A 23299-nucleotide genomic window follows, 5' to 3' on the forward strand; every position below is an offset into this window, starting at 1 on the left:
TTCCAAGTGGTCTTCCTATCCGTAGAACAGATTTGGAGTGGGTGGGAGGAGGGGGTTTAAGAGGGAAGCAGTGAAAATGGCCTCCCTCCTTCCCTGAAGAGAAGCTTCACTGTAACAAAGAAGCTTCTGTGAGTGGAGGGCACAGTTGAATATTGTCATCTACTTTTCTTACAATCACACTGCCAAACCTCATTTTTTGGCGGGGGGGGGGGGGCATTGAATAAATGTGAACTGGGGAAGAAGGATTATATAAATGAGTCTGTTGAATTCTGAAGATGGATTACTTCGTTTTAAAATTTTACATGTCATTATGTAACAAGTTTCAATTCTTTCCTTGTTGATTTAGTCTATTTTAGTCCTGTCTGGTGGAGTTGGTACAGTAACTCGAGAGGAAGACAATATATTTTCAGAAGAAAGCACCTTGTAAGTTCTGGCACAAAAAAATACATGGAGCATGCTCTTGCCAAAACACCTTTAGGCTACAATCCTAAACTAACCTACCTGGGAGTATGTCTGGTTGAATTCAATGGGACTTACCTTTGAGAACACTAGTACACTGTTAAATTCCTTTGATTCCAGTTAGAGTGTTATGCATGTGCCTCTATTTTTTATGGGACCTGGAGCACATAGTGACATTTTATAAAAAGGATATATAAGCCTTTGAACTGCAATTGTTACAGTGTATTTAAATAAAGAAAACTGAAAAATAAAATTTACTAATCAGTCAATAAAATTGCTAACCAGACAGCTTGAATGTTACCCTATTAGTTTGGGGGTATTAGATATGAACATCTTAATTCCTCATTGTTACAACTTAATGTTTGTCCAGTGTCTTGGGAGACAGTGATACCTGAAAAATGTTACTTTTGAGAAATGAAACCCTTGTATTCTTTCTTCATCTATTGATTAAATGAGTGACTGAGAATAAGAGAGGTGTAGTATGGGTTTTTCTATGGACTAATTAATTAAGCCTTATTCCCCTGCAAATAGTTTAAGAACAGAATCCATGACAACTTGGAAGTGCAATGTGCCTTGTAACCAAGTTTAAGATGTGCCATTATAATATTTAAACATGACAAATTCTATTTATTGAATCTCTGTCCTTTCCCCCCTGAGGAAATCCTTTACTCCAGATTCAAATGCTACTGGCAGTTCCAGAGAAGCATTGTTATAATATTCCTGTTAATCTCTGCCATTGTATTTTTGAGAAGCCATTACAGATAATATCCCACATTAATATATCTCCATGTTCCATTTCTGATGACATAAGAGGGATGTTCCTATCGTAATTCCTGGTGGGATGAATTGAACTTAATGGTCAGACAGATAGCAAGTAGAGCATTTATTTGCAGATATTAATGTGGTAACCCAGAAAGTATGTACTGTTGCCCTTACAGCTGAACTGCAAAATATCCAGACTATGCCAGTGCTCCTGTTATTGACTGTAAATTGTACAGCTGAGGTTGTTTTTTTATTGTCTTAGTTTATTTTTATTCTGTCTTAATATTAATCTTACGCTTGAAAGCATGTCTCTTTGTTATTGTTACGGCCTATGCCTAAAACAAATAAAACGGCTGTTGAGCTTTTTATTGTTCCCTGTGAGTTGGGAGCTTTCCATTCATAAGGAGCTTGCTCTTCTTAAAGTCTGTTCTTTGTCTTCCCAACAGTTTTATGAATCCACGTGACCCTTTCAGAATCCCAGATGGTCTTAATGAGCAGGTGGCGATATTTGAAGCTTTGTATAATAATTTTTCCTCCGGTAGCAGTTACCAGAGAATTTTGGACAATTACCCAGACCCAACGTGTGAAAGCTTATATGAGTATGTTTGCATTTCCTTTTCCTTCTTTATTTTCCAACAAGCAAAAAAATAACGAAGGTAGAGCTGGGGTCCCTTGGGTATAGGCATCATCCCCATTCCCAGAGGAGCAGGAGGAGGAGGATTGGAATTAAGAGTTTTCTCTCGAGTCTGCTCCCACCCAAGCTCCAAAATGGAATCTTTAATTCCCCTGGGTTTCAAAAGCAGTTTGAGGATTGAGCACATAGGTGCTAGCAGTAAGGGCATAGGAACAAGAGCATGTGTTTCAGACTTTCCTGACATTGAAATCTTCCTATGATTACTAATGGTTATACTTGGGTACTGATTACTCAGCACTAACAGAATTCTCTTGTTTCCTGACACTTACTTCTACCTTCTTGCTGCTGCCGAAGAAAGCAAGAAACGTGGGAAGTGAACTTTTTAGGGGACAGGCATTGGAAATACGATGGGGCACTTCCTTTCCCATGTGTTTCTTCTCTGAGGCGTTCCTCTCTTTTGTGTGCATCTCTAGTTCCTTTTTCCTTGACATATTTGCACCTGAAACTCATGCAGTTTTAATCGTTGCCACCCAAAGCATTGACTCCTGCTTTTTCAAGTTAGCAAAGGTGTTAAAAAATTCCTGTTGGTCCCCAGTGAGGAGGAGGCAAGTTGACATGATGGTCTTGGGCATCATAAGACACGGTTTGGTGCTTAGGGTGACAACATTATTCTATCAATTTACATAAAATAAAATGTTGACGTGAGATCGGTAAGTGTTTTCAAACCTCTTTTGTCATGTATAAATTGGTAGCTAAAACGCTAATTGAGTTGTGATTGCACAGCTTCCTCTTGAACTTAGATATGACTTTGATTGCTTTCACAGCTATTTTTCTCAAATCTTGGAAGAACATGGCCCCATGGAAATTGATAATCCACTGTTAGTTGGAGAGTATGAACACTTTCCTGCGGAGACTCGTAAAATAGTAGAGGATGCTGGTGGTCTGAAATCTTTCCTTCTGGAATCTCTACGTTTTGTTATGATTGGCAACCTTATTGGCTTGATGAAACATTCAGTGATGCTGAAGGAAAATGCGGATGTCACTGGAGCTGCAGAAAGGACTAAAAATGAAGAAAATTTCTCGGCAAGCCTTCTTAGTCAAGAAAACAGCAAACCACGTTTAAACCCAGCTGCTAAGGAGTTCCAGCCCACCTCATATATTAACAGTCCTTATGTGTCAGTATCTACTAATACTCCAGCCCATGATACTCTGGAATATATGACTACCAGCCATTCTGCTTTTAGTCCATTCGTTCCCACATACTCCCTTTCCACTCAGGTAACTGACATGATAGCAGCATCACTGCCTATGTCAGATGCCTCTTTGCCTTCAGCTTTACCCCAAAGCCACCCAATATTTCTGAATGAGATTCAGTCAGAATATCAGAATGAGAGAACGTTGCCAACGATTCCTGAAATGCTAGATATTTTGGAGCAACCTAATTATATATATCCAGATGCTTTCCTTGATATTGATCCAGAAGTGACATCAAGCGAGGATGGCGAAGATATTCTTGTGGCGAAAGATGAGGTGCAACTGTCAGCATTGTCTGACATTTGCTCTTGTGAAAATAATCCTGATAACATTGAGAATAATAGTAATGAAGCTGGATGTGACTCTGTTACTAAAATGGAAACCAATAATAAGTCTGTAGCAAGAAACAAACCCCGTTCTAGGATGATTGCTATTCAGGTGAGAATAATAAGCTGTGCACAGTATTCGTTGAGGAGCTGACAGTGTTTTTGTTTTTCTGTGTTGTATGTATGAACTCTGGAGTGAGTTTCATTGGTGTGGTGGAAAGTTTGCTTCTTTCAGTGCCTGTTCGCTTGATAAAGAATATAATTATAGACATGTTGTCTCTAATATGCTAGCTACATCTAGTTTGCTATGTTCATCTCAGTGTGTAAAGAAGTTTCTTCTTTTAAAAGGCATGGGAAAGCAATATAAATTACTATTTCTAATATTTTTTAAAATATCTGTGTTAGACTTGAGAGTCAACGTGGACGTAGCTTTCAAACATGGTACCCAAAACTAAGTTCATTAGGTGGACGCAAGGCCATTGTCGCAGGTTTCCCTTGTGCATCTGTATACTATCATCTGTGAAGAACACACGTGACTATTTTGCCATGTGAAAAGCTGTTGCCAGCTTCCTGCATGATAGTGGACAAAACAGCACATGATATCCATGTATGGCATTACTCATGTGTCTGCCCCCCCCCCCTACAGCTGTATTCTGTGTATGAAAAATGTGTGGAAAGTGGTTTTCACTGGAGTCAAATAGTGTGTTAAGATTAGTGAACTTCTAGAAAAAAAGTGGACCTGGAATCAAACTTGCTTGTTTTCATTTTGCATTTGGCCCTATTAGCCTCATATTGCTTAAAGAACACAAGTGTAATTTAGGGAGCAGATTTCTGCAATGTTTCTATAAGGCCAGTTTCCAGCAGGGATACCTTCTGTGCCTGGAATGGCACCTGGCTTCCAGTTCTAATGACCTTTAAGGTTTTTTAGCTCTCCCTCCTTTCCTGATGCCTGCTGACCAAGGACGGATCAGAGAGGAGAAAGACTTTTCTAGGCCACTCTCAGGCTGTAAAAGGAGACCTGACCAAAGGATAGGCTTTTTGTGCTTCCCCCTTCTCCCACACTGCATTATAATCCTTAGTCTTGGCACTGTATGTTACCTTTATGGTGGACTCCTACAGACCTAGTGTGTGAGAGGTGCTCATTTCCACCGACTTGCCATGACAAATGTCCTTCCCCTCCCTCCCGTCAAATGGATGGTTGAAGACAAGTTCACAGGTTTCTTTTGAAGAACTGTTAGGAAAATATTATTGTTCTGGCCGACAATTAGCTGTTTGTATTTGGGACGTGGGTGGCGCTGTGGGTTAAACCACAGAGCCTAGGACTTGCCGATCAGAAGGTCGGCGGTTTGAATCCCCGCGACAGGGTGAGCTCCCGTGGCTCGGTCCCTGCTCCTGCCAACCTAGCAGTTTGAAAGCACGTCAAAGTGCAAGTAGATAAATAGGTACCGCTCTGGTGGGAAGGTAAATGGCGTTTCCATGCGCTGCTCTGGTTCGCCAGAAGCAGCTTAGTCATGCTGGCCACATGACCTGGAAGCTGTATGCTGGCTCCCTCGGCCAATAAAGCGAGATGAGTGCCGCAACCCCAGAGTCGGTCATGACTTGACCTAATGGTCAGGGGTCCCTTTACCTTTATTTAGGGACTGTGAAACTCTTGTTCACATGCTGAGTCTGCTTTTCTTTATTACCTTTGCCACTTCAGTTTGTGGTGGCGGGCTTGCAGTTAGGCATCACTCAGAAGTTATAAAATCAAATAACTCAATTTAATGAGCTTTCTGGGTGGTGGTGTTGAGGAAACACAACTATGTACATATTTACTGGGCAAAGGAACAATCTATGGGAAACACATTGTGAAATGTTGGGATGTAACTAACCTCTACTGAAACAGTTTCTGGCTCTTTGCATTTTAGGTAGATCAAGAACTAGCAGACGAGGGAATCAATACTTTGCCTTTTCATCCATATGAAACCCAACAAGTAAGTGCATGAGTGGATGTCCACAGATGGCCCAGTGAGGAAGCAAAAGCATACTTCAGAGTATGTTTTAACAAATGAAAAATTCTATTATGTAAACCTCTAAGCTGAAATATCCATGAGCCTTGCTCACAGATAGTACCATCTCTTTCTCTCTCTTTTTAATTACTTAGTTTATTGTTTCTTTTAGTTGATTTTCCAATTTGGTTAAGTATTAACTTCTGCAACGTGGCTAAGATTACATGAAATACTTTTATCTCTGTTGGTTTAGTGGCTGTTATGTACCTGCACTTCTTTGTAGAAATAACTCAAGAAACTGTGCTAGCTCTGTTGGAAATTTCATATTCCCTTGACATGATTTTTCTCATATCACACATTTTGAAAAATTGAAGAACTTTATAGGCAATAACATTTTTTGGTGACAAGAACAGTGATTATACTGTGCCTTATATATACGGACTATAACTTCACTGTTGTAGCATTTAAAATTTGATCTGCATACTTCTTTCTTCAGGGAGATCTGTTACGTATGGAAAAAGAACACCAGGTTCTACAAGAGCAGCTTAAAGAAGCAGGTGAAAAATATGAGCAGCTTAAATATCGAAGCTCTGAAGAAATCAATGTATTAGAAGCTGAGATTTTACAACTTGTTCAAGGAAACAAGGTAATAAATCTTTATGAATATAATATCAAAGAAAAATGGCCATCAGTACAGTTGAAACTTAAACTCCTAAACATAGTGAGTTGGCTCCAAAGAAATCCTTCTGTGAATGTAAGGTCTGCCCTAAAGGATTTTGGGGACAGCTAGCAGCAAAGCTGCAAATCTTGTACTTGTGTACCTGGGAGTAAATCCCATTGAGTTTAAGGGAATGTACTTCTGAATAGACATATACGGACTGCACTGAACAAATGCAGATGATGACCCACTTAATAATAATAATATTATAATAACAAAATAAAAAAATTCCTTCCAGTAGCACCTTAAAGACCAACTGAGTTAGTTATAGGTATGAGCTTTCGTGTGCATGCACACTTCTTCAGATACACTGAAACAGAAGTCACCGGACCTTTCTATATAGTGAGAAGGTGGGGAGGGGTATTACTCAGAAGGGTGGTGGGAATGGGTGATTGGCAGATAGCTGCGATGAGCCTGTTGACGACTCTTAACGACTGCAATAGGAGTCGTCAACAGGCTCATCGCAGCTATCTGCCAATCACCCATTCCCACCACCCTTCTGAGTAATACCCCTCCCCACCTTCTCACTATATAGAAAGGTCCGGTGACTTCTGTTTCAGTGTATCTGAAGAAGTGTGCATGCACACGAAAGCTCATACCTATAACTAACTCAGTTGGTCTTTAAGGTGCTACTGGAAGGAATTTTTTTATTTTGTTTTGACCATGGCAGACCAACACGGCTACCTATTGTAACTGGAATTATAATAACAGTTACAGATAGGTAGCCGTGTTGGTCTGCCATAGTCAAAACAAAACAAATTCCTTCCAGTAGCACCTTAAAGACCAACTAAGTCAGTTCTTGGTATGAGCTTTCGTGTGCATGCACACTTCTTCAGATACACTGTGTATCTGAAGAAGTGTGCATGCACACGAAAGCTCATACCAAGAACTGACTTAGTTGGTCTTTAAGGTGCTACTGGAAGGAATTTGTTTTGTTTTTAATATTATAATAATTTATTATTTATTCCCCAGCCACTCTGGGCAGCTTCCAACAAAATATTAAAATACAATAGTCCTTCAGAGATTAAAAGCTTCCCTAAATAGGGCTGCCTTCAGATGTCTTCTAAAAGTCTGGTAGTTGTTTTTTCCTTTGACATCTGGTGGGAGGGCGTTCCACAGGGCGGGCGCCACTACCGAGAAGGCCCTCTGCCTGGTTCCCTGTAACTTCACTTCTCACAGTGAGGGAACTGCCAGAAGGCCCTCGGAGCTGGACCTCAGTGTCCTGGCAAAACGATGGGGAGGTGGAGACACTTCTTCAGGTATACTGCAGCGCATCCACAAGTATAAGATTTCAGAGGAAACAACTTACGGTAGCAGCATAAAAACATTTGCAGAACAGTGCTGGTGGCTGTTTTTCTTCCACTTACCTATCTTTGGATCAAAAGTATCACATGGAATTGCCTTCCACTGAAAACAATGGGATATGTGTCCCTGCTATGGCAGTGGTTTGTACAGTCCCGTGGCTTGCTCAGTATACTATGTTAGTATGCTTAGTGGCATTTGCTCCCCGCCCCCCGCCCCCCAAGTAGAATCTCCCCCTGTATTCAAAATGGAGTGACTAAATGCTTTTTGCTACACAGAATGAATAACTTGCTTTGGAAGGAAAAGTCAAAGGTGCAGGTACACAAAATGCTTAATACACTTAAGAGAGGGGTCTTCAGTCCTTTGTGTTCAGGATAATGGCTAGACTTCACAACCACATCCTTCTCTCCCTTTGGATATATTCACTATAAAATATGTTTGTGTTTTTTAAACATTTAAACAAGTTTCACATAACAGAAATAATAATAAAAATGCACTAACCAGAGAGACGGAGCAATGGTACAATCAGACGACAAAAGAAATATATTGTTGGACTTGGGAGCTAAGTTTCTGTCTTTGACTCCCACCTCCCATATTTTATAGCTCACTAGAAAAGAGCTGGATTGGTTCCATCAAGATGCAGAAACAGAAATGAAAAGATGGCAACAGGAGAAGAAGGAAAACCAAGAAGGATTAAAAGTAGGAAAGAATAAAATAAGGAAGCTAACAGAAACCAATGAAGGGTAAGTTTATCCTGAAAGTGAAAGCTGGTTTGCGGGAGAGGGTCATAAGGGAAGAGGTTATGCAAGTCATTACATTTTTGCGCATCTAAACTTGTATCAATAATACTACTCACACTTAATTCTGCTTATTACAATGCTTGCACTTAACTGACCACATTTGCATATTGTGTTAAACCACAGGTTACCATAACATACGCAAGCAGGAGTGAGCTGCAATGAGCTTCCGGTTTGCACACACCTAACTCTACTCTTGCATGGCCAAGCAAAGGAGTTTGGAAGCTTTTCCTTCTGCCTTTGACTAACTATGGCTTGACTGACAAATTGTGGCCAACATTGGCTGTGGCAATTTTAAAACAGACCAGTTACAAATGTGTTTCTGGAGCTGCCTTGATTTAAACTAAGATTAACCACAGTTTATCCAGGTTCAGATGAGACTGGAAGCTGTGGATAACAAAAAGCAGAAACAAATGCTTCCTAGTGCCTTTTCTCTGGCATGAGTAGAGTGAGGAAGCACAGAAACCTAGTGTATTGTTCAGCAAACCCTTGTTTAGTGAGGCATGTGAATACTGTGATGTTGGAACATCATGAGACTATAGGGATACTTTGTGAAGATGTGTAAACCCGCTATCTCCACAGTAATCGAACTTACTGTAGTTCTAGAGTGCTTGCTTTTAAGTCATTTTCTAGTCAACATTTTAAGGCCTGCTCCTTATATTTTGACTTGTCTTGGCAAAGCGTAGCAGTGATTTAGGCTGCCTACCCATAAATTGCTTTCTCTTTGAGACTCTGCCCTGGTCTCTGTCTTCCCTTCTATTATAAGATTTATATTACAGCTCTTGATACAGAAAACATTGGGTTGTATCCAGTTCTGCCATTGCAGGAGCAGAACACTTCCACGTGCACAATGCGACTTTCACTTCCTCTCCTCCCTCCTGCATGCCATCAAAACCAGCTCCAGAAGGATTGAAGTACTACACTTCAGAGTAGTTTTTTGGGAGTGCACAGCCAGCTGCAGAGACAGCGGAGGAAGGAAAAGTCTTTCTGTGTGAGGGAAAGTTTGTTTGCACAGCACTGGATGCAACCATATTCCATCTTTTAAATAGTAGTTTGGGGTGAAAAGAAAAACGGGCTTCTAACAAAATGAAGGCTTGGGGTACGGTTAATGTAGTTAGCTAATTTTGTTTTGAATGAGTGTATTTATTTACTTATTTTGACGTGAGCCTTCTTTTTCCTAAAACCTGCCTGTATAACAAAACAGGTACATGAGAAACATTGAGGAGAAGGATAAGCAGTACAAACTACATTTGGATGAATTCATCGAGATCAGGTAAGCTTAAATTTGCTTTGTTAAGCAGTTTTTAATTGGACACTATAAGTTCTCTCAAACTGCTATGGTAGGTGTCAGGGAAGAGTTAGAAGTTTTCAGTTTCTCAAAGGGAGAAAGCATTCCCCAAGGGGAGAAGGAGAGCAGTGAATCTAATAGAAGGCAGCAAGAGGAACAACAGGGAGGGACTGGCTGTTCACAGGAAAGGCAAGGGTTAAGTTCTAGCTCAGATTCGGAGGAGGGGAGATACAGGCCAGCTATAGCCAGGAGGTTAGAAAAAAGAGCAGGAAAACAAAGGGAAAGGCGCCTTCGCCATTTTGAGGGTGGCTGGTCACAGAGAAGCAGAGCTCAGAAGGTATCTGAAAGAAGTGACTCTGAGGAATAATATTTAAGAACCGTCTATAAGATTGTTTTGTTAATAATCAATGAAAAGTTATAAAAGAACAAGAAGCGTTTGTGTGGTGATCTGAAGAGGACAACGACCAGGCCTGACAGTAGGGTTAGGAGTATGTCGCCCTGTCCGAATGCTCAGAATTTATTTAAGCTGTGAAAGGCATACTGAGTGGGACGACTCTGGGCCAAGGTGTGTCCCTGTTGAATATTGCACAAGGAAATAATAAAGCATAAGAATCATATTAAGCTATTATGTTTGAATAGTCACAATGAAAATTCCTTTATGTATTTCCACTTCAGTATTAATGAACTATATGCTGTATTTCTCAGTATTAATTCAGTTCAGAAAGATGTGTGGGAAGAATAGGTTAATGTCCGGTACTTCATGGTTTCTTCTCTTTGCAAAGGATATTTCAATTTAGTTACTGCATAAACCCAAATATTAAAGGAATTAATAAAGGAGAATAAACTGTCCAGATAAATGGTGAAAGCTCTGCTGTTCTAATATGCAGCATAGATTCTTAAATAGTTACGTATACAGTGGTGCCTCGCAAGACGAAATTAATTCGTTCCGCAAGTTTTTTCTTCTTGCGAGTTTTTCGTCTTGCGAAGCACGGTTTCCCATAGGAATGCATTGAAAATCAATCAATGCGTTTCTATGGAGACCGTCCGGGGACAGACGGGAAGCGCCGCGCGCCTTCCCCTCTGTCCCCGGACCTGTTTAAAGCAAGGGGCGGCGGGGAGAAGATTGCTTCTCCCCGTTGCCTGCCCCGCAATCTCCGGGGACAGAGGGGAAGGCGCGCTGCGCTTCCCCGCCATCCCCGGAGCTTGCGGGGCAAGCTTCGTTTTGCGAAGCAAGCCCATAGGGAGATGCATCTTGCGAAGCCGCGAAGAAAACGAAAAACTCCTTCGTCTAGCGAGTTTTTCGTCTTCCGAGGCGTTCGTCTTGCGGGGCACCACTGTATGCTTTTATGTACTTATTTTGAGAGAGGATGAAGGTGGTACCACATAGTGGTTAAGGGCATAGACTGAGGAGTTGGATGTCCAACTCAACCACAAGTTTATTGGGTAATAGGCACCTTGCTATCCCTAAGCCCCCACTTGTGACATTTTGATGCATTGCCTTAGAGCAGTGGTTCTCAACCTGTGGGTCCCCAGATGTTGTTGGACTACAACTCCCATCATCCCTGAGCTCTGGCCTTGCTAGCTAGGAGTGATGGGAGTTGTAGTTCAACAACATCTGGGGACCCACAGGTTGAGAAAGGCTGCCTTAGAGGGTTGAAAAATGAAGTTTTAGGACTTAGAAAAACCATTGAAATATGTAGCAGTAATATTTTTAAAGAAAACGTGCTAGTTTGGTTGACCTGAAATTTAAGCCTGTATTAACAACCTTCACCATAGCGGCACCCTGGTTATGGAACACTCTCCTCTCTGAGGCATCATTAGCCCTCTTTTTGTTTTGGTGCCAGCTTAAAACTTTTGTTATTTACCCAAACATTTGGAAATGGTTAAAGTGTATATTGAAGTTTTGTAGGTGCTATGTAGTTTTCAGATTGATAATGGCTGTAATTTTAATTGCCCTTGTTTTCTGATTTATGGATGATGTCCAACTAACCCATCAGTCAACCCACTGAAATCGATAGACTGAAGTCCATCAATTTCAATGGACCTGCCATATGACTAACTTCTGTTCAGTGAGTCTACTTGGAGTTAAAAGTTAGTTGAATATAGCCCATTGGGTTTAACTGAAATCTCTGTCTGAAAATAAATAAGTAACCTTCTGAATTTACTCCCTAGTAATAAATTTGAAAATGAAAAAGTAAAAAGGGAGGAGCTTATAAAGAAAAGACGGGACGACCACCAGGAGTGTGTTGCACGAGCTATCGCAGCTGAGGTAATAACATGCTGGGTTGCAACCTTGCTTTCCCTTCCCACAAATTCCTGCCCACTTTTGATTACCATTAGAAGATTGCTGTAACGCTTCATCCTTGCCTAGAAATTTCCCACTTAAAGAACTACCGTATTTTCCCGTGTATTGGACGAGGTTTTTTTTTTACTAAAAAATCATGTAAAAAACCTGGGGTTGTCCAATACATGGATAGTGGCATTGGTGGTTGGCGGGAGTGCGGCTTCTCCCGATGCTGCTGCACAAGGGAAACACTCCCTGGATCGTTTCCCGTGTGCAGCGGCATTGGGGGAAGTTGCCCTCCTGCCAACTGGCTGGCTGTGGGAGCACAATTTTCCCCGATGCCTCTGCGCACAGGAAATGATCTAGGGAGTGTTTCCTGGCCGCAGCTGCATGGGGGGGGGGGGGGAGAGGCTCAACAACTTTAGGCCATCTCCCCTCATTTTCTTAAAATTTAGTCCCCCAAAATTGGGGGGTGTCTTATACATGGGGGCGTCTTATAGATGTAAAAGTACAGAAATACTGTGACTGTTCTGAAACACTCCAGTTTTGCTGTATAACCAGTGGTGCTCAGAATTTTGCACGTGGACAATAGTATTTTGTATTCCCCACTGTAATGTTTCCGCCATGTACCTAGAAGTGACTGGTTGTTTTTTTAAGGAAAACGATAAAATTTCATGTCCTTTTATGATTTTAAATTTCCTCCTTTTGCTGTTTTATTGGCTTGCCGCAATAAATTGCATAACCTCAATATTATCTGGATTCATTGGTATCATTGCTAGTCGTATTAGGCTGCCAGACGAATAGGGTGCCTTTGCAGTCAAATAAATGAATTTTAAACTCAGAGCATAAGATTGTTTTTAATGTTGAGGAACAAAACAATAACCTAGTAGGAAGGACACAGCCAGTAGCTGGGACAGTGAAGCTACCTCATTAAACATGACAGTATTTCAGGCAGGTGAATGAGTGGAAATGTTTAGAATTGGTTATACCATACAGAAGTAACGTCCCGTAAGATTTTTAAAATCTAAACTCAGTTAATTTTATTTTTTAGGTTTCTGTGCTTGAAAACTGGAAGGACACCGAATTATATAAATTAGGCAAAATAGCAACAGATGCGGAAACTTATCTTAAGTATCTGAAGTTCATGACAAGGTATGTCTTTGAATATGAGTATGCCACAAACGAAGCATTTAAATAAGATTGCTTGAAAGTTCTCTCAGAAGTACCATCAGAACTTCATCTTTTCTTTCACTAAAACGAGTACAGTGGAACCTCGGGTTGTGAACGTGATCTGTGTGGGAGGCACATTAGCAACCCACAGTGCTACATCTGCGCATGCGCGGTTCACGATTTGGTGCTTCTGTGCATGCGCAAAGCACAATTTAGCGGTTTTGTGCATGTGTGAGCGCTGAAACCTGGAAGTAACCCGTTCCGGTACTTCTGGGTTCAGCAAAGTGTGCAACCCGAAATCGCGTAACCTGAAGCGTCTGTAACCCAAGGTACCACTGTATTGCGTAGAAAAGTAACATGTTTTGAACTTTTTGGGTTGTACGTTGGGACCATATTTGACTTTGATCCACTATATTGGTACATTTTATATTAGTTCACCCAATCCTACATATGATAATGGGATTGTCTGGAGAAGAAAAACAAAGTTGCAGTAACCCAATTTACAAGGAAATGATATAAAAATAAGGATTCTTTAAATACAGGGTATACATCTAAGCTTATGTATTTTTGGAAAATTACAAATTAGAAAACATAAATTCTCCAAGCATCAGCCACTGAATAAAAATAACAAAGTTCTCCAAACAATAGAGATAAAATAATTGACATGATCTCCAGGATTATATATTGCTTTGTGCTTCTTCAGAATCAAATTGGATTCTTTGTGTATGTGTACACACACACACACACACACACACACACTAGTTACAACTTGAAGAATTCATGTCGTATATTGTACACTATACAATTTTATGTACAGTTAATGTTTAAATAATAATAATTTCATTCCCACTTGGGACCCTGTGACTTTGTCTTTCAGTACTTATAATTGGAGACCCCCTCTGTGTTTTGCTATTGTCTAGAGAAAGCCATTCTTTGAAGCCTCTGGAGAAAAACTGGAGGACACATACTTTAAAATGTTACAAACTCTAGTACTTCAGATGAGTCTGGGTTACAGTGTTCACTCCAGGTGCTGGAATATATATCTGGAATATTGACTACTGCTGTCCTGGCTAGACAGTAAAAATCAAATCTTTTCTATGGATTAAAATACTGGAATGCCATTTTGGGGTAGCATTATTTTTCTTGGAAGTCCTTCTTAATTTCAAACTATTACCATGGCATAGAACTAACTAAAATTTTGTGTCTCTCTCCCCCCGCCCCCAGCCACTCTTCAGTACCCCAGTTGAAGTTACAAATTAATTCTTGGGAGTCCTTTATTTCTAATACCAAAGATGAAATTAGGAAAGTAGAGGTATGTCTATTATGTTAATTATTGTAAAATACAGGTTTTAATAGCTTTCTCTTTTTGACAGAAGTGAATTAACTTATTTTGCAGATTTCTGTATACGGACTAATATGTATAGATTTCTCCCTAGGAAGGACTTTATAACTTTTTTTCCTTTTTAAAAATGTGTCCTATTTACATAAGAATAGAGAAGAGGTCAAACTAGTGTTTCTGTAGAATCCTATCTGAAGCCACTGGAAGTTTAGCTGAGCCGTAAGAAGAGTTGCCTAGCTAGAGAAACATTACTGCTCACTTCAAATATCTCCCCTCTGTTCTTTTTGCAGAGGCAGTTTGATGAGAGAATTTACATGGTGAAAAATGGTGCCTTTCTAGATAGTATCTCCAAAGTGGAAATTGCAGAACTTCAACCTCCGAGTGTCCTCTCATCCGTAAGTCTTTGTTAACTGTTTTGTGTTGAAAGCCAGTGCGCCGTGAAATTCTCATTATAGATTGGATGCATCTAAAACATGAGGTAACATATCTACGTTGTAGTACCTCCATCTTGCTCATGCAAGGTTTCCAGTGCATTGATGTGTACCAAAACAATTCATGTGGCGAGGGGGGGAGGAGACACAGTGCCACATCCCAGTGGCTTCCCAAAGTTGCATTTCCTGGGGTGAGGTGCAGCCTCAAAGAGCCTCTTTCTTGAGACCCCAACACTATTTGGAAGAGCAGAGGGTGGTGAAGAGGGTCAAGAAGCCCCTTCCCATCTTCTTGCTTTCAGATCTTAAGCCCACCTGCCACAGTTCAGCAGCACCTTCATTGAGGAGCCCAGGGATGTTGAAGTAGGAAAAGGGTTATGGTGGTGATTCATTCTGAAGAGAGTGAAAGGCACTCTGACAGAAAATCTCAAGGCAGTGTTCTGCTTATAATTTTAGCATCTATGGGATAATGTGAGAAGAGGAGATTGCATCTTTAGAATCTTACTTTTCCAAAAACCCAATGGTGTTGCAGTGCCCACCTGGGTAAAGCAGATGAAGCTGAAACTGTATCTTTTTGTCTTAATTTTTAATGGGCAATTTGATAGTGAAGACTTTATAGGGAAATTTTTAATGTTTGATGTTTTATTATGTTTTTATATCTGTTGGAAGCTGCCCAGAATGGCTGGGGCAATAATAATACAGTGGTACCTTGATTTTTGAACGTCTCAGAAGTTGAACGTTTTGGTTTTTGAACGCCAAAACCCCGGAAGTGAATGCTTCCATTTTCGAATGCACCTCGGAAGTTGAACGGCTTCTGCTGAGTGTCTCAATTTTCTCAATTAAATTTGCAGACTGCCCTTTGCGCCTCGGTTTTCGAACGTTTTGGAAGTCAGAATGGTTACATTCAAAAACCGAGGTACCACTATAATAATAAGAAGAAAGCCACCCTGGAAGTAGCAGAAGCTTGAATTCTTTAAAATGCTTGAAAACATTCCTCGCCTAATTTGGGGTATTCTTTTTCCCCTCAGGTAACACATGAGAGGCCTCCTATTAATGATCCAGCCATTGTAATGTATTCAGCTGCAGCTCCACACCTGCCCTCTAATTTGTTTGCTACCTTTTCAAGTTCTGACGATGATAATCCTCTGCACTCCATAGTTAACAAGCATATGGGAAATAAAATATCCAAGAAAGATTCTAAGTACTCTCTTGCAAATAAAGGCTTGGAAGAGGTGTCTCCTGACTGCAGAGATATGTCACTTTCTGATTACATATGTCTACCCCAGTCACCAGGAAACTCTAGAAGATCTATCCAGGACACCCAGCTGCAGCACAGCAGCCAAGAAGAACCAGCAGCAGCAGCCACAGGGCTGGACCATGCTAATGCTATAAGTAGGCCAGCGCTGCCACAACCATATGAAGCCGTCATTGATCAACTCATAATTATATTTCCTCACCTTACAAGGTATTTTCCATCAGTTAAACCAATTCCTCACAGTTCTGCTGGAGACCTCTTGGTGTATGTTTTTTCCCTTCCTAGTTCAAGCTGCTACCTTGTCCCTGATTTTCAATGTAGTAACCCTGGCACATAACCATCTAAAAAGATAACGTGGCAGAGCAATCCACATTTGCTTGCTTTTGACTGCACTTTTTCTAGGTTAAACAAGAGCTTGTAGAAAAATGGCAGCTGCCCTTCTTGCCATTCGCATGAGCACTATCTGACAACGGCAGACACACCTGTTCTTTGTGGTCCTTCATCATGGTCTTTGTCTCAATACAGGCAAACTCCGGACTTGGCAGCAGTGCCTTATCATCCATATAGCTATGCATTGCCATCAACAGAAGAGTAGTCCCCAGTTATTTTTACTTTGCATTCCACTGGTTGGTGTAAGCTGAGCAGAGTCTTGCTTCAGGATACTGATAAGATTCAGTTTTTCAATGACCCTATTGCTCAAATATTTTCAGTCCTATAGGGCTTGATGCTGACCATTTGTCGTGTTGAGTGTTTTGCCTGCATGCATTTTCCTGAAGCAGTTTAAAGGAAATTAAGTGTTCTTCCAAAATGCCATTTGACTGTATAGTAACCTTTTGAACTTGTAGTGGAATCCTGACCGTCTATTTCCTAAACACTGTCGGAAGCAAAATAGCCAGGTTGCTTTTGGGTAGAGATGAATTGATAGCTGGATATTGGCTCCTTATTTGTAAAAGAATATGTTTTTAGAGAGTCAGATATTTGAGTCAGATATTCCAGGGGGCTAACATGCACCTAAGCTTTCTGCAAGCCATCTAGAGATCTATGTTGTTAGCTGACCAATATAGATATCGGGGGGGGGGGGGAAGGCTCTTTGTGACATCGCTGTATATTCACACTGCTAACAAATGTATAACTTTTCTTCCTCCTGCTGCAGATCAGATATTGGAAATTTCATCGAAGAAGTCCAAGTCAAGAATAGAAACAAATTGAGCACAGCTGAACTCCTAAACAGGGTAACAGAATCTATTTTGGATCGTCCAAGCAAGAAAAAGGTAAGTTGCCAGAAATGTTTGAAATGCTGAAAGCACAAATTATGGTAAAAAATATATATATAATGTGTGTGCCAGGGCATTGGGTCTCTGTGGTACAAGGAAGTTCAGGTTCCTGCTCTTTGTCTAGGTTACGAAATAGAGGAGCTGCATCTATGGAAGTCCTTGCCTTGGATTGATCCACAAAGGCAGCTAGGTCAGGTTGGAGAACCAGTTTTGGCCAAAGCGACCACAGCCAGACATCGGATCAGTAGCAATTTGAGGGTGGAGGCCAGGGGTGTGGGTTGCAAATGGTCTGCTAGGATGGGAGAACTGAGTATAGGGCTATAGGAAGCTGCCTTATACTAATACAGTTGCTCAATCTAGCTCAGTATTGAAAACACTGATTGGCAGCTGCTGCCTAGGATTTCATGCAAGGCCTCTCCACCAACTCTACCCTGAGATGCTGGGACTTTTTGCATGTGAAGCATGAGCTCGATCATTGAGCTACAACCCTGGTATTTTCTTAAGATGTTACCAGATTTCATTATCTCTCTTTAGGTTCTCCCTTCTTCGGAGAAAATCGAAGGGGCATCTTCCACCACTTCTGGAGGGAGCAGAAATCAGACTCAGAAATTGCTGAAGGCGCCAGGACGAAGTGTGTCTAACCTCTCCAAGTCTAAACTTGCTAATGAGAAAACAAAGAAGACGACTCTCCCACCTCCGTCAAGTCACATGCCTTGGAAAACTGTTGGAGAAACATCAAAATCAAAGTGGAAGAAATCAAGTGATGCCACTGTAGGTCTTTGTATCATTGTCAATGTTAACAGTAAAAACAGTGAATAATTTTATATGCATAGTTAGGCAACATTTGCTTTTAACTAGGTTGTATCCATTGCTGCTGTTCTCCTTGTGCAGCAGACTTCTTCTTGTGCAACAGAATGTTCTCCTTTCCACTTACAGATCTTCAAAATCTGGGGGATTCAGTTTTTGGGAGCAAGATGGGAGAGGAGATGAAGGGGAAGTTCTGCTGCCTGGAATGGAACTCTGTTCGTGTAGCATTGAATAGAACCCTCTGCCCCCCCCCCCATCTCTAGCATAGCATATGTTTAAAAGCAAGCATTTAGCCTTTAACTTTGTAGTAGACACTTGAGAAATGCCAGAGAGGGTGAGTTGGTAAAAAGATCCCTTTTCTTGAAAATCCAAAAACTTTCTTCTCTCCCAAATATGGTACCCTTGGTTTTTAGAATACTGAAATTAAACCTTCCTCAAAAAGTACATAGAAATCTTCTAGTCTCCTGAGCTCTCAGGGAAAACCTTCTGGCATGTTAGCTCCCCGTCAGTCTTAAAATATTTTGTAGACTTCCTGTTTGGCGGCTGTATCCAACGCTGCAGTTCTGCTGGTATAAGGGACTTTAACCTGCATGCCCTCAGAATCAGCTCTGGAGAGTTGGGAGGACCCACAGGAGCAGATTTTTTTTGTGGGGGGGGGCACTCAGGGAGAGGAAATGGAAGTTTCATTGTGCCAGCTTAAGTCCGCTGGCACAGCATTGGAATCAACCGTCAAAGATTATCATTATCCCAAATGACTTGCTTCACAAATTAAGTCAATTTTTAAATGTCAGCAATGAATTGTTCAGGGGTCAGCAAACTTTTTCAGCAGGGGGCTGGTCCACTGTCCCTCAGACCTTGTGGGGGGCCGGACTATTTTTTTTTGGGGGGGGGACAACGAATTCCTATGCCCCACAAATAATCCAGAGATGCATTTTAAATAAAAGGACACATTCTACTCGTGTAAAAACACACTGATTCCCGGACCGTCCGCAGGCCAGATTTAGAAGGCAATTGGGCCGGATCCAGTTTGCCTACCCATGAATTGGATCCAAAGGTGTCCTTCTGTGAACAAAAGGGTAATTTTTTTCTTGAAAGGCGCTTGGATCCAGTAGAAGCTTCTGTGAATGGAAGTGAGGTTAAGGAGACGATTTTCAGATACTGTTTTCACGCCACCAGAGAATTTCTAACTCTGGAGTAGATTTTCAGGTAGTTGCTGAGGAGTCAAGCGCACTCTGTTGCTAAATAGGAATTTGCTCAAAGAACTTGGGATCTAGTTATACATCCAACTTTTCGACTCTAAAACAGGCTGGATTTTTGTGTTCTCTTCCCAAATTAAGGTTGGAGACAGCCTGTGTCTGTAAAGTAGTTCAAAATGATTATATCTGAATAGTAAATGTAACTTTATGGAAGCTGCTAAACTGGCCAGTTTGGAACCTATCATATGCTGATTCAAATAATTGTTCTGTTTACCCCCCAGTACTTGGTGCTCTTTCTGACAGCAGCTCTTTGGGGTCTGGGACAGAAACCTTCATTCTTCCACCTTTAAGAGGAGATCCTTGGGACTTGCAAGGCACATGTTCTGGCTATGGGAATTAGTCATTCTCTGTGCAGTAGGAAAACAGTAACTTTGTAACTAGTTTTGAAATGATTATAAATGCATTTGTTTCTATAGGATAATGATCCCTGTGTAATATGTCACGATGAACTAACTACCGAAATGTTGCACGTGCTAGACTGTGGACACAGATTTCACAAAGTGGTAAGTGGAATCATAAATCCAGCAAGGTAACTTGTATTAGTTCTGTTGCTCGTGTCTTTGTAGATTGCCCTCCAAAGGCTGCACACACAGGCACTCCTAACATTTTGTCTAAATAAGTGTGTTCGCTGTGGTGTAAACCACTGAGCCTAGGGCTTGCTGATCAGAAGGTCAGCGGTTTGATTCCCTTGCGACGGGGTGAGCTCCCGTTGCTCGGTCCCAGCTCCTGCCAACCTAGTAGTTCGAAAGAACGTCAAAGTGCAAGTAGATAAATAGGTACCGCTGTGGTGGGAAGGTAAACAGTTTTTCCATGTGCTGCTCTGGTTTTGCCAGAAGTGTCTTAGTCATGTTGGCCACATGACCCGGAAGCTGTACACCATCTCCCTCGGCCAATAAAGCGAGATGAGAGCCGCAATCCCAGAGTCGGTCACGACTGGACCTAATGGTCAGGGGTCCCTTTAACTTTACCTTTATGGCTGCTGCTTGCTATTGGAAGGATTGTATTATGGGCATTGGCTCTTAGTTGGCCAAAATTCTGGGATTACATTTCAGAAAACAAAAAGGCTAAACAGAAAGATAAGGTTTTACTTTGGAATTTACTTTTCAGTGACTGAAAATCCCAATCCTAGAGCATGTAAATAGGAATACCAAGTTCACATTGAGGCAGTGAAGCTCAAGCCATCCTCAGTCCTGGATATGCTAGAGAAGCAATACCTCTATAACATACACTTGTGGTTGTAGTGGCATGTGTTCAAAACACCATACTTTCAGGGGACTGAAATGGGCCGCTCATGTAACTTTTTGGTACTTTATGTATCTGTATCTCAACAGCCAGTTACAATCACGTGAACATTTCCGTGAAGCGCCGCAATATGGTTTAGGACAAAATGCTTTAGAGATTAAGAATTGCCCAGATTGCCTATTCAGTACATTAAGACTGTCTACAACTACTAGTAACATTATTACTAGTATTAATAGCAATTGCTATGCTGATTTGAAAGCACTTTGAGTGGTTTGATTGCAACATTCTTAAATATCAGCAATAGAGAAGGTAAACATTTTAGTTGAAATTGCATGTTCTGATTTTTTTTTATTTGCTGTTGCAGTTGGTGGGCTTTGGTGTATACCTGTAGTAGAAAACTTTAATAGAGCAGTCTTTAATATTGTCTGACAATAAGTGGGAGCTTTCATTAGAATTCTGAGTTGCCTTTCGCTTCCAACATTTCCAGAAAGACTAATGTGTAAATGTCATACATTGATGTAATCTGCCGAAAAGCCGATGATCAGTACTGAATTCTTTAATTAGTTGACACCCCTTCTAATTAAATTGTCAGCCTTTTAGCATAGGTCGTTCACTAGTGATTATTAGAATGTTTGAATTCAAAGCCTAGTTGCAGAAGTTTGGCTTTAACTGAAGTCAGGTCTTTTTTATATGCACCACAATGTTTCAAAGTTATGCTTAAGGTGCTACCACTTGTCTTCCTTTCATAGCATGAATCTAGAGTGCTCAGAACTGTAGAAAAATGTCATTTAAAAACATGTTGCCCACCTCCCATAGCCCTACTTTTTAAATGAAAGGTTTCTGAATTGTTGCTTTTTTACATACAGTGTATTGGTCCATGGATTAAGGAGCACAGCACATGCCCAACCTGTCGTCGTCATGTTTTGTTACCTGAAGATTATCCTGAGCTTCCTGGCCGAAACAGAACCACTTAGATGCTACATACAGATTAGCAAGAATATGTGATTCATATCATACAGAATCATGATGATAAAGGTGTGGAGTCATCATCAGTTTATAGAGTATCGTATGTTACATACAATAAACAATTCCTCTGAAATACTTTTAAGCAAAGATGCAGTTAAAAATTCTGCTATTTTATTCAATTGTTTCTATTGTATTGGCATTAGTAATCTGGTTCATAGACATAAGCAATGAATACCTTGGTTGCATTGCAGCAAAACAGAAAGTTAGCAGCCTTCAAAATTTGCCTAACAAATGTTTATCCCCTTAACACATGAATATATATATTTAAGGAGGAAGTAAATATCTGTTTCTATTTCTAGCTTCTGTGGATCCAAATGTTGTGATGCTTGTGAATTCAGGAGGCTGGTTAAGAGTGGGCAGTACTGTTCAGCGAATTAAAAGCTTGGTACTGGTTCTAAGAGAGGTTTTTTTTAATTTCCAGATGAGAGCAGTAGAACAGCCTGAAAATTCCAGGTGTAGACTCATAAGCACCTTGGTTTTTTTTAGTATTCAGTGCTTTCAAAAACAAGTTAGTAATCTGCCCTTCAAAAATAATTATTGGATAATATTTGGCTTCAAAGATAAACTAATATTTGGAATACTGAATCCAGAGAACCATGTTTGAAAGATGCCTAGACATGCTTGTGGAAGAGAAAGCAGACAAACTTGTGTAACGCTTTGTGAGAGAGGCTTACCCTGTAACAGTCCTCATCTTCCTGCTTGTGAAAAAAAAAGATCAGCTCTGAATTTAGTTTATTTTCTCATACTACATTCGCAAACCACCTGTGAGTAGGTTTCCTTAAAATTTGCATACAAAGTCCATAATAGTTTCCTTCAAAGTGAGCAAATAAACTAGCTTGTTTGGTTGTTGTAAGGAATTAGCTTTAGATTTTTTTAAAAAAATAAATAGCCACACTTATTTTATATTGGTATAGCCTACTGTTCTTAATTAGCCACAAATAAATTCATGTGAATACCAAAGCTTTTAAAATTAAGGTTGCGTATTAACTGTTTTAAATTACATCAGGAACTGTCTTCCTACATTTCCAAATTGAATGTCTGGGTACAAAATATAAAACAATGACTTTGCTCTACTCAACCGCGGAGAAAGCTCCTCATGAAGCAGGAATGCACCATTTTCCTCTCCCCCCTCTTGGCAAATAAACACTAAATTGTTGCAGAAAAGCAACTCTTGTCAAGGAATGCAAGCCCTTGGCCATAGTTTTGGGTTATTTAGATGAATAATGGGCTGCCTTTACTGATAATCAAATATTAAGAGGCATTTGTACTGACAAGATGCTTGTTAAGTTGATTGCTGAAAATGCCCTGTAATTTAACAAAAAGGCTGTTTGGGAATTCCAACCCTAAACCATGGATCTCTTTTTTGTCACTCCTTCTGATTCAAAATGTTGCATTTAAATGTTTGATTCATAATTGAAGACCTTCAATATGTTGTCTAGATGCTGAGTATTTGCTCATTTTACCTACATTCAGAATACAGTACTGAAATAGCCGCATACTTTCAAAGCAAAACTTTGTACTCACATTTATTACAGCCCCTGAACCAATAAAAATGAACAATATCAACTGTGTAGTTCTCTGACAAACCTCTTAAGAAAATGGATTTTCATAACTCATAATTAGTTTTGTCACCTTGTTTTGTAATCCTACACTTTGTTTCACATGCATAGGCTAGTGGTTCCTTGCTGCA

General features: G+C 40.5%; 1 protein-coding gene across 1 annotated transcript in view; it reads left to right on the forward strand.

Moving 5' to 3' along the window:
* The window catches only part of TTC3 (tetratricopeptide repeat domain 3), a 61388-nt gene extending 38213 nt beyond the window's left edge, over positions 1-23175 (forward strand). Inside the window, exons 31-46 of the mRNA XM_081859874.1 lie at positions 347-423; positions 1668-1820; positions 2680-3547; positions 5343-5408; positions 5920-6069; positions 8047-8186; positions 9445-9513; positions 11701-11797; positions 12864-12964; positions 14207-14294; positions 14612-14716; positions 15778-16214; positions 17158-17275; positions 17813-18049; positions 19758-19844; positions 21450-23175. Coding sequence (XP_081716000.1) covers positions 347-423; positions 1668-1820; positions 2680-3547; positions 5343-5408; positions 5920-6069; positions 8047-8186; positions 9445-9513; positions 11701-11797; positions 12864-12964; positions 14207-14294; positions 14612-14716; positions 15778-16214; positions 17158-17275; positions 17813-18049; positions 19758-19844; positions 21450-21557 — 2901 coding nt within the window. The 3' untranslated portion in view covers positions 21558-23175. The remainder of the gene's footprint in view (positions 1-346; positions 424-1667; positions 1821-2679; positions 3548-5342; positions 5409-5919; positions 6070-8046; positions 8187-9444; positions 9514-11700; positions 11798-12863; positions 12965-14206; positions 14295-14611; positions 14717-15777; positions 16215-17157; positions 17276-17812; positions 18050-19757; positions 19845-21449) is intronic.
* Positions 23176-23299: the final 124 nt, after the last annotated feature.

Source organism: Podarcis erhardii, assembly GCF_964252035.2.
Source record: "Podarcis erhardii genome assembly, chromosome: 4".
In the NCBI taxonomy this organism is placed as follows: domain Eukaryota; kingdom Metazoa; phylum Chordata; class Lepidosauria; order Squamata; family Lacertidae; genus Podarcis; species Podarcis erhardii.